Source organism: Corythoichthys intestinalis, chromosome 14 (assembly GCF_030265065.1).
Source record: "Corythoichthys intestinalis isolate RoL2023-P3 chromosome 14, ASM3026506v1, whole genome shotgun sequence".
NCBI lineage: Eukaryota > Metazoa > Chordata > Actinopteri > Syngnathiformes > Syngnathidae > Corythoichthys > Corythoichthys intestinalis.
This window is the reverse complement of record NC_080408.1, coordinates 17468758-17483095: the sequence shown is the minus strand read 5'-3', so window position 1 is coordinate 17483095 and position 14338 is coordinate 17468758. Positions and strand designations below refer to the sequence as shown.

The following is a 14338-nucleotide window of genomic DNA, read 5'->3' as shown; positions in this document are numbered from 1 at the left end:
ACATGAAAGATATGTGTGTGTGTATATATATACTGTATATGTATATACACTATATACACACACACATATACATATAGGTATGGCAAAAGTGCGGAATTGTAATTTTTTTGTAACTGCGTGTGGACAAATGTTTATGAGAAAGATGATTATCCACAAGTCACACGTGATGACCTTACCCCCATCCAAGCTACGTGACATATTGTAACGTTTGCTGGCAGAGCGCTCAAAAAAGGGCGCAGGTCGAATGATCTGCGAGCTAGCTCTGCGAGTTTGAGCCTGTGTCCTGCCGCTGTAACGGAACTTGGAGCCGAGGGTGAGGAACTTCTTTGGGGGCGCTTCAGGGGACACGAGCCTGTCAAAGATTACAAACGTTACAAGTTAAAAGCAGGAAATTGAAAGCATGTATTTAGCAACATATTGACTACAATCACTTCTGTCAGATGGTAATTCTTATTCAAAATGACGCTACGTGGCAAAATATATTTGGATTAACTTTCCATTAATTCCTATATATTTGACTTATGTTTTTAGGGGGAAAAAGGTTCAAGTTAAATGACCAAGTACTTCAATAACAAAAGCCCATTTGAGAGCAAAAAGACTGATATGGACATCGTTAGACTGGTGTCATACATTTGAGTCGTTCGGTTTCATTTCAGTAGATGTCAAGTTCCTGCCATTGTCCGTTCCCCGCTGGCTTGAAGTGGGAACTGTAGCTGATACTGACAAACTTTTCATGAATGATGTTTGACAAAAAAGTAGCACTGAGTGCAGATATACAGTGCTACATTAGCTTCCTGCATAACTAGTGGGATAGCTACCATGTGTACGGTTGCCAACTCCCTGAAAAAAATAATAAGGGACACCTCACCCTTCAATTTTTTTTTTGTATGTGAGAAGTGATTTTTATTATAATAATTTTACTCAAAACTGAATTAGGTAGTTGTTTGAGTGATATAGGCACATGAAAAATAAGAATTATCAACAAAGTATTTTTTTTTTTTTGAAATACTTATTTGAAATGTGCAAACGTTATTGCTGCGGTAAATTTAAAGTTTTTTTTTTTTTTTTTTTTTTTAAAACAATTCTGGTGCGTTCAAAACTCAAATTCCCATCAGTAATAAGTTTCGCAAATCATCACGACAAATGTAATGAGGAAATGCAAACAAAATTGACAGAACACAACAATAGAACACAGTGAAAATAAAGTACACAGAAGAAAATTATCATCGTTTTGAACATGCTTTTTACTTGCGCTTCACTTAAACCTCTTATCTCTTGTCTTTTGTTTTTCTCATGGCATAAGACAGTTCTTCCTTGACCAATGAGATGATCAGGATTGTCATTGTTCTATCAGATCATTGGTCAGAAAGCAGGAGAGGCGGGGGAATGCGTTCCCCTCCATGTTCTTGAAAAGCCCCATACCAGTATTTTTTTGTTCCACAAATAAAACACTATTTTTGATTCTCATGATAATACGAGACAAAGCGCATCCCTTGTAAGCTTAATACGGGACATCTACTTTTTGTTGAATACAGGACGATTCCATTTTTCAAGGGACGGTTGGCAACGCAAACAATGAGTATGTTAACATTGTCGTAACAATGTATCAAAGCAAAGCAAAGCTAATTGCTTGCAAGTCTTACCTGAAGAAGGTATGGTGTTCGACGCATACCTTCCACAGCCGTTTGGCAGCACGGTGGTTGGGAAGCTTGAAGCCGATGGTGCTTTCAAACTGTTCAAACTTGAGACAAAAAAAGTATTAAATTGGCTAAAACGAACACCAGATCTGTACTTAAGTGTTTCGAACAGTAATTTACCTCGCCGGGGCGGATTTTAATGTAGAAATTGTTCCTCTTATAGGAGATCTTGAGGATTTTAGGCCAGGCAAACCGATTGATGCGCAACCTGTCCCTGTAGATCAGGAGACCACTGGCACACACTCCCAACATGATTTCCACACCCTCTGAGTCCTGAGAACAAACACGCCGGGGGATGATAAACTGCACACAAGCCCACACTGTGTAGGAAAGCACTGACTCTTATCGGGGTGAAGCAGGCAGGTGGCGAGTGGAGTCAAGCAAATGGTTCTGCTACCTCAATGTATATAGGACTGGAAGGGCGCCTAAGCAAGAATGGCGGATGACATTACGCTCTCAGGTGGAAGCAATTTGCAAGTTGAGAGCCGATCCAAAGCGGGAAGTCTCACGAGGGTATTGAAAAGTGGGTTCAACCACATGCACATGTGTAAACTGCACACACGTACAGTACACACAATAAGCAGCCGCTTACCTCCCCCTCAGTGCGAGCCAAGCCTTGATAGAGATGCCCTACCAACTTTGCATTCAATAAAAGAGGAGACAAAAGAGGGAGGCTGGTCTCATATGATGTATGACTTCTTATCATTTATCAACAGGATAATAATGGACAGCAAGCAATGACACTTGATCCGTCCCGTCAAGGCTAACATCTGATATAAATCCACGAATGCAATCTCTTCCTGATTTGCACTTTGACTGTTGATAACAGATGCATGTTTATGATGAATGGAGCATGTGTGACTAATGGAGTTGATTCAAAGATGTCAACTGGTCCTCTTTGCAAGGCAGAGAAATAGTGGTGTAATGATGAGTGAGCATGTGTAGCATCGGTGGTGGTGGAAGTGAGGCATCGCAGTGGCAAACATGACTGCTGATAGTGAGAATCGAATACATAATCTCAAATAGATTAAATAGTAATCCGTTTAGGACACAAAAAAACCTTCAAATTGCCCCAAAATGAAACATTAACTAAAAGCAATTAAAGTAACTCAGAGCCTTGCTATGAATTAGAAAAAAAAAAATTCGGTAAATGCCGCCGCTCCCAAGAGATTTCGAATTGCCATTTGATACAGCCAAACACTACTGTACTTTACAGGCTAAAGTCATGTTTAAATACTTTTCCCCTTAAATCAGCATACAGTAATTAGTTCCATTGCACCAAAATGCACCAAAACAGTACCCTATCAAAACACGGAACAAGCTAATTTTTAATGACTATCAAAGTACCGTAGAAAATTGCGTACAGACAGGGTAACATTGAAACTCAATTCTGAAATGCTTTTTTTTACACATTGATATTAAATATTAATTGCTTGTTCCATTTGAATCACGAACGAAACCAGGAAGTCTTTGAAATTAATTCAAATACAGTGGTACCTCGACATACGATTACTTCGACACATGATCTGACGTAAAATTTGACTCGCCAGTTGTTTCTACACCCGACGACATACTCGACATACGATTTCTGACAGCGTCGCAGTTTCTTTGTTTTCCCGAAAGACGGACACACGGCGGATTTTCTTGTTAGAAATCAATATGGGTTCCAAGAATCTTAGTGCAGGTGGTGAAAAAAAGGAAAAAGGTGACACTTACCATTGAAATGAAGATGGAAATGATAGAAAAATATGAGCGTGGTGTGCACGTTCACGACAATATCCTCGACGATACGGCCGTAGAATGTCTACCATCTCGATGGTCCTATTCCGACCAACATTCGCCAGTCTTTATAAGTTGAGGTGACAATTATTATTGTGGTAACATTGCCTTGTGCATCAAACTTGTGCAACACAAAACGCTCACTGTCTACCGCAGTTGGGGCCAGCAACAACAGAACATTAAAAGAAAAAGTAAAATCTCTACCGCACCTATCTTACTGTTACGTCAGCCACGCGGTGCGTTCAGGTACAGCACGCAAAACACGTCCGCAACAGTAGAACCTGATTCGTTACATTATTACAGGAATTATTATTATCTTACTGTACTATTATCCCGATTGTTAGGTATTTTTTATGCTCTGTGCAATGGCGTACCGCACGTAGGCTATTTTTAGACCGTGACGTCGCATCGTAAAGTGGAAGTAAAGCCGAAGTGGGACATTACAGACCCACCCTCGCATAGACCCAACGTAAAAAGTGCAACTTTTCACCGGTAATCTTTCAAAAACGAACATGCCGATCACGCATTGCTTTTTTGGAACTTGTAGAAACGACTCTAGACATTACGACACATGAAGGATGTTTTCTTCATACGTTTCCGGAAACCAAAAACTCGAGAGGAAAAAAAACTTGCGCGGACTTTAACACCAGCTCGGCGAATCCATTCACGTTTCATATGCAGTAAACATTATGTTGGGTTGGCATGGTCTTTCAGAGGACAAAGAGGTAAGCCATTTTTATATTTTTAACTTATTTTTTTAGCGAAACGTTGTGCCGTACTGCTTCTGTCTGACAATGAATGACCTGAAAAGAATTAGAATGGTATCTGACTGCCACTGTTACCGTTTCTGTTATATATATAAAAAAACAACTTTAGTAAGGGGGAAGTGTAAATAAATTAAATTAAAAGTGTTCGTTGGCTGTCACTGAGTAGCATTTGCGATCGCTACACAAAGCCAACTAAATTACCCCCAAGAACGGTAAGAGACGTAGGACAACCAGAGGATATATAAGAAAGACAGGCCTGATGGTAAAGGATAGCTTGTTGAAACAGGAGAATGTCATTGTCAGTCGCGTCGATAAAAAAGCTAAAGCTATGCTTAGGTCGGCTCGTTTTTTTTGGTCTTTTTCAGCCTTCGACACTAAAGCCATCTCTTTAACTCAACATTGTTATGTTCTTCCACATCTTTGCCAGTGAATTTGGCACCAGGCACATCATTTTCGGAGAGAATTGGTAGGTTTAACTCTGTAAACATCTCCTTCGTACACGATTTCCATTCATTTCCTATTAGGGACAAACGGTGGCTTGTCCTTACTTAGCAACAGTAGCTAATGTCATGAATATTAATGAGCGGAAGTGACGTGTTGCTTGCGGTACGCCATTGCTATTTGCAATAGAAACAGCAATATTTATTATGGATTTAGTGTAGGATTTCGGGCTGTGGCAAGAATGAATGGAATTATAATGTAGTCTTATTGGAAAATCTGCTCGACATACGACGATTTCAACTAACAAACAAGGTCCTGGAACAAATTACGTATGTAGAGGTACCACTGTATATAAGTGACAAGTGATCGTCCACTATACTTACAAAGTTGTTTTCATTGATTATCTTTACTTCAATTAGGAAGTTTCCAGGAAACCTTAAAAAAAATTCTGTATTTTTACCACATATTTTTTTGAAGGGTAATATGACAAAGATGTAAATTGAACCACCATTAGGTCAATTACACATAATGCGAGCGTCATTGTTTATGATTAAAACTTTTTCCGATGCAGTCTTCCCTGTTTCTTGAAAATCCATCTTCAAAGTGGTTCACTTTACAGTAATTGTAATATATTACCGGTAGCTACATTTATTTATTTTTTTTTAAATGCATTAGAGTAAATAAAAGAATGAAAGAGCCCCTCCTATGCAGAGTCAGATAGCAAACAAAAAAATATAAACCGAAGTCGTTTGGTTACCTTGGCGTGGTGGAGATCCACACCGTACATGGACAGCTTCTTTGCATTTTCCAAGAAATGTATTTCTGCTTCGGCCGGCGTCATCCCCCTGATTGGATGACAACACAAGACAAGAGGTACATTGAGGAAAGGACTGTGAAAACAAGACACTACAGAATGGAATCAATTTCAACAGGAAGCAGACTAAATTTAGTCATAGAGAAAAAAATGCAAAGTGAATCAATTTTCTCTTGTGTTCATGGTTGTTTACAGCTGAATCCCCACCAAGTAGCTGTGAGTGCATCCATTTTTAGCAATGACGGCCTTTAGTGAGAGCCTCACACTGACTGCGTCGCTGCACGCTCAACTGCATCAAATTACTCACAAATCGTTGCAATGCAGAGAGAATATGACGCTCAGACACACAACAGATGGAGATGGGGACAGACAAATCCAATTTTCAGGAAGACGTGTTGCCTTCCCAAGCACTACCACAGAAAATGCTAACAAAAAAAAATAGCATTAACTTGAATTGTTCCAGTTGCTATAAACTTTCATAGCAATAACCTATTACTGTATTTCATTATACTTTGGCGCGAGCCGTTTATTTACTCAACTGAGAGCCAGCTATTCAGAGTATTAGGGGTAAGCGGTTTGAGGGGAAGCCTTTTTCATAGAAATGCATTATCAATTAAAATGATGAATAGGTGCTGCATACATTTCTTATAGCGAGCCACTATTTGAGGAAATATGGTACATACTCTGCAGGTCCTGATACAGAACAATGTTGATAATATTATGAGCAATTTAAGGCTGCAGCTAACGAATATTTTAGTAGTCGATTAATCGATGGACTAGTTAGTTCGAATAATCGAGTAATTGGATAAGGAAAATGAAAAATGAAAATACCTGAGCTGAGCCTCAAACGGTACGATATATTTTTTTTAAAAACGATCTATGTACAACAAAAGAACAATTGACTAACTTACATAGAAAAAGTCAGCTAGCTTAAATGCTATCAAATGCTAAAGTTTTGTTTTTTTACAATGCTCTTAACAAATGGTTCAGACACATATTCCACAAAAAACGACTAAATATACCTATAAACTAAATTGTGAATGCATTAAAAAAACATTAGCTCAAACAAAAACTTAGCTTACGTTGGTCATAACAGGAAGCAGTTGGATTCAGCCATGTGAAAAGAGGCAGACCAGAGGGCAGTGTATCCACCCTAATCAATAAAACTAAATGCAAACACTTTCAAAATAAACCATTACAACGCCACTTTAAATAAACGAATACTCAAAGCAACAAAATTTAATTCGTTTTTTTCTAATCGAATACTCGAGTTAATTGATTACTCGTTGCAGCACTAGAGCAGTTTATCATTAAGCGAAGAAAAAAAAAAAAACATTGTTCAATTCAAGTAGGAAGCCAAGCAAAAAGCTCTTTTTGTTTGAAAAAAAAAAAACAAAACAAAAAAAAAAAAACATTGTTCAATTCAAGTAGGAAGCCAAGCAAAAAGCTCTTTTTGTTTGCGAACCTCAGATTGTTTTGCTTAAAGTTACAGTCACTATCTCTATTTAACCTTACTGTGAATCTCATGTTTACAGATGCCGAATGTGCTACAAAGGCAGTGCGATTTGTGGTAATGACATCATTTCAGCTACCGAATGGTGTACAAAAAAAATGTTGTCAATTTAGTGTAGGTCAACTTCTCATTTATGTGGGTACCATTTGAGTAAATAATGACTGAAACCTGTCACCCAGCTCACACTACTTACTTATAGGTCTTGTGGAGCTCCATGACTTTCTCTTCCAGCTCTTTGGTTTGGTTGGGTGCGAAGCGTAGCTCGCTGATGTAGTCGCTTCCCAGCTCATCTGGGTCGTAGTCACCCAACTCTGACTGCACAGTGTATGAGCCCAGAACGGTGTGGGTGGCGAATGAACAGGGGAGGCGGCCCGAAACCACATCATCTCGGAGCTGCAGGCACAGGTAATACCTACAATGACGGAGGAGAAGGGGTTGGAATAGTTTGTGCTGTCTTTTAATTAGGTGGAGTTCTTATGTTTGGCAAGTAATGATCAAATAACCCCCTAACCCCTAAACCCCCTAAAAGCAAACTCACCTTGTGATATCCTCGGTTAGTTGGGAAGGATCGGGAGGGTAGAACTTGACATTAAATGCAAAGTTCCAGGGGCCAGCTGGGAAGCAAAGGGAAGTAATCAATCAATCAATTTACAGTCTTTGTTTGTTTTGAGAGTAAAATCATTAAAAAGAATTGCATGAGAATTATATTAGGATATCTATATTAGAGTAAAGACACATACTTCTGATCTGCTTTTTCAGGTCCTTGGTAGGATCCAGCCAATTCTGCCAAAGACAAAATAGTAATAAGAATATTTAATCTTTAAATTAACCATCACATTTCTGTAACATTAATCGTGATTCTGAAATGCATTACCTTCTGTTTTTCCACATCTCTGTATGTAATGCCAAAGTAGTCCTTCTCCAACAGATTGAGGTGATCACACACTTTATCGAAGAGAACCTGGCCCTTAACACGTTTCTGTGAGGAAAGAATGAAGGCTTAAAAGCTAGCACCACATCTTTGTCTATTTTAACTTCTACTGATTCTGGTCCCTCTTTGTATTATCCTGCCATCTGAATGCCCTTTGGTTTTGCTACCTGTATCCTGCCATCTGAATGCCCTTTGGATTTTGCTACCTGTATCCTGCCATCTGAATGCTCTTTGGATTTTGCTACCTGTATCCTGCCATCTGAATGCCCTTTGGATTTTGCTACCTGTCACAGGTCAGTCTTGATATGCAACATACTAATGCTGATCCAATAAAAAAAAAACTCATGCTCTCATGCTAAGTTCATTTCATCAATATATGCTGGGTTTTTCAAATCGTGTAATGTGTGCTCCTTGCGTTACATTAAATCAAATAGTCAGTTGAGCCATTATCTTAACACCACTTACTGTCATAACCACATTGAGTATATAGCTCTCTGGAGAACTGCGCAATGTGCATATGTGACTCTCTGAAAGCCATGAAGACAATTGGCGGGAGCGTTAATCCTGCCAGTATGTCTCGGAGTGAGAGTATTATCAGAGCCTTGTCAGACAAATGCTGACTGTTGATGCTGCCAGAGTACTGCTCAAACCTTAACCCCTACTGCTTTGGCATACCCTCCACACCCACACAAATAGCACTACTTGTGCAGAAAATTGGCACAAACAGTGGCTGGCAAAAGCTGAATTAACAATGGAAAAATCTTATAGAAGTGCTAAGGGGGAAATATCATAGCAGATTGGATTGTAAGCAAATATTTGGTTCTCTCTGGAGCACCAACCTGTTCATAACGTTTGAAATTAAACAACCAAGTAAATCTTATGTCATGTCCATTTTTGAAAATACGTTTGGGAGAAACATGTACTGTACTTTGGTCCCACATTTACTAATGTGATGCTATTTTAAACGAATCGATGTAAGTGTATGAAGGCCTGTGATAAAACTGAATAGGAAGTATCTCAAGTTGTGAATAAATACAGAAACTAGTGATGCACGATAATGAATTTTTCAACCGATACCAATAATTTTTCTCCTCATTCCAACCGATAACCGATAATGTCAAGCCGATAATTCTATGAAAATATTTATGTAAAATTTTAAAGTATACACAAGAGGAAATATTACTGTGCAAAAATATAATTTATTGCTCTTTTTTCAACATCAAATGTGAAAAACTAGTAAATTCAACATCTAAATAATGGCAGATTGTATGACATCGTGTAATGGTAAACTTTTGGCAACAATTACTTACAGAGTAAATACCTAAGTTGCACAAAAATGCCTTTGAAAGTAAGCCATTCCTAGCATATGTAACATTACTACACTGCAAAAATACTGGACTGTCTCAGGAAATTAGAATACACAATATTCTAATTTTTTGAGACAGTCCTGTGTATATATACAGGACTGTCTCAGGAAATTAGAATACACAATATTCTAATTTCCTGAGACAGTCCAGTACACCTTAAAACTAGTCAATTTTAAGTGTGAATCTATTGGAAATAAGTCAAATTATCTGCCAGCGCTTCAAGTGTATTTCACTCAGATTTCTTGGAAGAAAAATAGCTAGCTGAAAATAAGCTTAACAGCCTTATTTTAAGCAATAAATTATTATACTTAATCCTAAAAAAAAAAACGTGTTTGTCAGAAATGTTCTTTATTCAAGAATAGGTATGGTTCAAAACATTATTTGAAAGCAATTTTTAAAATTGAGAAGTGTTAATGAGTGCCAATAAGTTTTGATTATCTACTGCGACTGTAACTGAGCAGACAAGTAAGTTAAATAATTTGATAAGTGATTGCTAATGTTTGTTGCACACTGTGAAAATGATTAACTCAAAAGAGGGAGATGTCATGTATCCATTGTACAGTGATTTGTTTACATATGCGGCACTCACGACACTTGCTTCACAACAGCTCAGCTGATACACGGCAGTATTATTAGGCCGGAGATGTAGCTCGCATCCCCGGCGTGTGCCTGAGTTTTGTTAAGCTGAAAATAACGGCAGCGTGGATGAATTTATCCTTGTGTAAAAAAAAAAAAAATCTCCTCCTGCCTGTGCCCTTCAGTGTGTCTGGCCGCCAAATTGGCACCCGCGCCAAGCCTGTGTCTGGCTTGATGAGTGGAACCGGACTGGTGGCGGCAGCTACGTTCGTAACGGATATCCACCCGCCGCGGCCAACTTGCCGCGGCATATTCGGAGCCTGGCTCCGCTCCGGATGGAGGCGCACGGCGTGGGGGAACGCTCGAGAGACCCGCCCCGCCCTGCAAGGACTGGCCAGAGCGGCGGGCTCCGTCAGAAGACGGCTACTTGTCGACTATCGGTTTCGTGCCGGTGTTTAGCATTAGATGGAGTTTACCACCCGCTTTGGGCTGAATGAGGACGCTTTTTTCCGCCTCGTGAAACTTCTGCAGTGCATGTTTTGCAGATGGCGAGAGCGTCGTTTTTTTTTTTTTTTTTTTTTTTTACGAAAATCCAGCCACGCCAGTGACCGCTGCCATTATCTCAAACTGCTTCTGTTGTGTAACTCCACCTCCTCAACCCCTCCTCCCTCAGGGGCTTCAGAGAGGGGAGGGGTTGAGGGGGCAGCGGTGCCGAATTCTTCGGTTGCGCACATTTGGAGGCTAAATCAAGTATATACCGTAATTTCCCAAATATAACGCGCACTTTTTTCCCCCAAAATCAACTTGTAAAATCATGGTGCGCATTATAAACGGGTACATGGATGGAGACAGAAATATATATATATTACATATATATATAAACCGATTTTTTTTATTGACACGGCCACGTTGTGTTGAAGAAACGTATGCGGCGACCCGTTGCCGACCATTATGGCACATGACGTCACCATTTTGTTTCGGTAATATTCACTCTAATCGGCCGAATGATTTCGTCTGTGTTAAATTCTGCTTTTTTCACTCTTCATAAAGAACAGAATTTAGTTTCTTGAACTCATTTGAATCGACGTTTATTGCAGCTCCGCAACTCGGACCATAACAAACCTAAGCATACACACTTCCTGTGTCCGTCAACTATATCATTCCCTCGGGAAACTGAAACCCAAATAACAATAGTTCCTATTGTTACTGTCGTGTTGACAGCGATGAGCTCTCACGGATTTTCGACTTACGTTCTTACTTTCATTTTACCGTATCAAAAGAAGAGAAAAGTCACATCTGTTTTGTTTTCTCTATAGATTCTGGTAAATTGGAGAAGTTGTCAAATCAAATTATTACCGTAAATATTGTCAGTTTATGGTAATGTTTTGAACTACCAATGTGCTATGCTTGTGCTATTTCTCACCAGTCAGTAAAATGACAGTTGTGTATCTGTACACGAGCTCTGTTTTCTTGTATTCTTCCATTTATTGGTGCTACAATTAGGGTGCGTGTTATAAACGGGTACAATAATTTTCCCTAGATTTTACAAGTACATTTTGGGTGCGCATTATACATGGGTGCGCCTTATATTCGGGAAATTACGGTAATTATCAGATTGCATTTTCGGTTGAATTTTTTTTTTTTTAATCTGGATTATCTGTGTGACGTGTTAGTGGCCATTATCAACCGATAGTTATCGGTAACCGATATTATCGTGTATCTTTAACAGAAACTACATCTACTTAAATAGAAAAAAACAAAACACTATTGAAAAAGGTCAAAAGTTGCAAATTATGTCTAAGTCACAGTAAGTTTGGACAGCATTTTAATAATGTCAATATTATAGTGATAGCATGAATGACCGCAAATGTGTGCTGAAGATAGGAAGCAAGTTAGGACTGCATTTACAGTATATACGATTTACAACACAGGGTTAAAGCTATTAGACCTGCTCCAATACTTTTGTATTGGAGTCGAACAAAGACCATAAATCAATCTGTGCTCATAAAGTCAAATTCCAGGAACTCACCTCTACACTGACTGTGTAGTCAGAGCCGTCTGGTAACGTCACCTTACATTGCATGATCTTGACCTTCTTCACTCCTTTTAAAGGAGACCTGGACAAACGACTGGAAGATGACTGGCGTGACTCTTGATCTTCTTGTGTGTCCTGACAGGGAAAGATCATAAACATTTATTCAATTTCATGATTTTACATTGTGAATCATTCGGAGAATGGACGGGCCAAATGTCTCGCCCAGCTTCCACTTCCCTAATGCTTCATGTGCGGTAGACGTCTTTAACAAAAACCACCAGTTCAGTCACATGTCTTTAAGCTAAAATTAGGACCTGCTTCTCCAAATGAGTTTCTGTCGCTGGTTGATAATCAAACATTATTCACAGACATTTTCAATTAAATATCCAGATTAAAACGTCTGGATGTGAGTTTGCATCAGCACTTAGTTTAAAGGTGATATAAGCAAGTGATGATTCATATACTATTCCTCTGAGCCATAAAAACAGCTCTTCTGTAATTTCCTCCAGACAAAAGCCATGCGGCTTGGGTCAGTGGGTTTGAGTGCTTTTGTGCGCAGTGATTTTTCTGCATCCTGCCCTTGAAATGGAGAAGCTGACCAAAAGAAGCCACAGAGTAAACTTGCATGAACTTCTCAATTTACAGCCAAACGATGACACAAAAAAGAACAGCTGGGAGTTAATCCACATCCTCATACCAAACACTGTTACCAGGAGTTTTCATTTCATTTTGGCAGAATAAGTGGTTTGTACAGATAAAATAAAAGCTTCAAACCAGCAGTGATATGTGAACAAAAATGACAAATGTACATAACGTTCACACGTTTTCAGCTACTCTTCTCAGAAGATACTTTGTTTTATCAAGAAAGCATGCTAAAAGGCTTTATATTTTTGTTTATGGCGGAAAACACTCAGACGACTTGAACTTCGGCTCTGAGACCCCCAATTTGGCCCACTTTCAAAATTTTTGAATATGTATGTGTGATACATCATTGGAAAGCTTAAAATCTCAATTTTCTGGGGGAAGAAAAATTTTGAACAGGAGGGCATCTTTATAAAAAAAATTTAAAAAAAAAAAAATTAAAAATTAAACAGCGAAACCGTATCTGGAGGTGAGAGCATGAAAGAGCAGAATTAAAGATCCCAGGACTCTAAAGAGATATTACTTACCCTGTTTCAATCCAAAAACTCCATGTAGCATGTATCACTGAGTGTCAAGACACAGCTGTGAATGGCCACAGCTGGATTTTGGGGGGATTTTATGGGTGAAACATGGTCATATAACAAGGGTTACGATGCAGAAATCGCACACATCAATGAGTGGTTGAGATGTTCACTTTCATATATTTACCCTTTTAAACGTTTTTTTTGTTGTTTTTTTTTTTCCCTCTTTGTTTAGATCGATTATTTATCATCCAACTTATCGGCGAAAATGCGACAGTAACAAAAAAAAAAAAAACAATTAAGCGATAGTTATGAGGTAGACACCCGCGACTTTTTTACAGACGCCATTTTTTTTCACTATGACGTAATTAGTTTAAAAGTTTGAACTATAAGAGTGAATAATTTCTTAAAGTCGTTTTTTTTAAACAAAATATTCGACATCAATTAATGATTCTAAGCTCAAAATGACGGACATTTTGAATTATACCGTCTTGGCCCGAATATAAGACGGCCCTGATTATAAGACGACCCTCTTTTTCAAGACTCAAGTTTGAAAAAAAAAAGACTTTATGACCACCAAATTAATTTTTATACAGATAAATAATTTCAGTACATCTGAAACAAATGATTATAATAATATATTTGAGACAAAAAGCATGTTATTTTGCCTCATTCAAATCTTAATATCTGAACATTTAAATATGTAAACTAAAGTGCAATCACATTCGTAAATGAATGGCTTCTGGATTTTTAAATGTAAACAAACCAATCTATTGTGATATAACAACAAAATTGCAATTGCAACTGCATTAACCATCAAAGTGAGGTCTAAGTGTAGTCTTGAAACAAATCTGAATAAGGAAAAATATTGCAATAAAATAATGCAAACTGGTTAAACTTGAGAGTAGCTGAGATCTGTCATGACAAAACATTACTCAAGTTCAGGATTCGCTTCAATGATATCAGGTGCCATCTAGCGTCGTGAATGGGTATAATGTCTAGACAGCGAATATAAGACCATGTCCACTTTTTCAGTCTTATTTCAATGCAAAAAACACAGTCTTATATTCAGGCCAATACGGTACATATAATTAATTACCTTCTTTTAATGGCTGGGTTGAAACAAAAGTGGTTGTGCGACATCTGTAAACGGGGGGTTCCAGGGTAAAACGGACAAATTAAAAAAAGTTAGGGGGCTTAATATGCCATGAATCTGCTATGGCAGCATATAGACATATTGTTCCATCAAACACAA

At 38.4% G+C, this 14338-nt stretch overlaps 1 protein-coding gene across 16 annotated transcripts in view; it reads right to left on the bottom strand.

The window, feature by feature from the left end:
• The window catches only part of LOC130929609 (band 4.1-like protein 3), an 80144-nt gene that overhangs the window by 27268 nt on the left and 38538 nt on the right, over nt 1-14338 (bottom strand). For 14 of the 16 annotated variants that reach the window (XM_057856910.1, XM_057856909.1, XM_057856903.1 and 11 more), the window contains exons 3-12: nt 11915-12055; nt 7886-7990; nt 7752-7794; nt 7550-7625; nt 7205-7423; nt 5442-5529; nt 2290-2334; nt 1818-1970; nt 1644-1741; nt 177-352 (exon numbers count right to left, since the gene is read on the bottom strand). In XM_057856910.1, coding sequence (XP_057712893.1) covers nt 177-352; nt 1644-1741; nt 1818-1970; nt 2290-2334; nt 5442-5529; nt 7205-7423; nt 7550-7625; nt 7752-7794; nt 7886-7990; nt 11915-11968 — 1057 coding nt within the window. In that variant the 5' untranslated portion in view covers nt 11969-12055. The remainder of the gene's footprint in view (nt 1-176; nt 353-1643; nt 1742-1817; nt 1971-2289; nt 2335-5441; nt 5530-7204; nt 7424-7549; nt 7626-7751; nt 7795-7885; nt 7991-11914; nt 12056-14338) is intronic. The other 2 variants (XM_057856908.1, XM_057856918.1) reach the window with 1 other exon arrangement.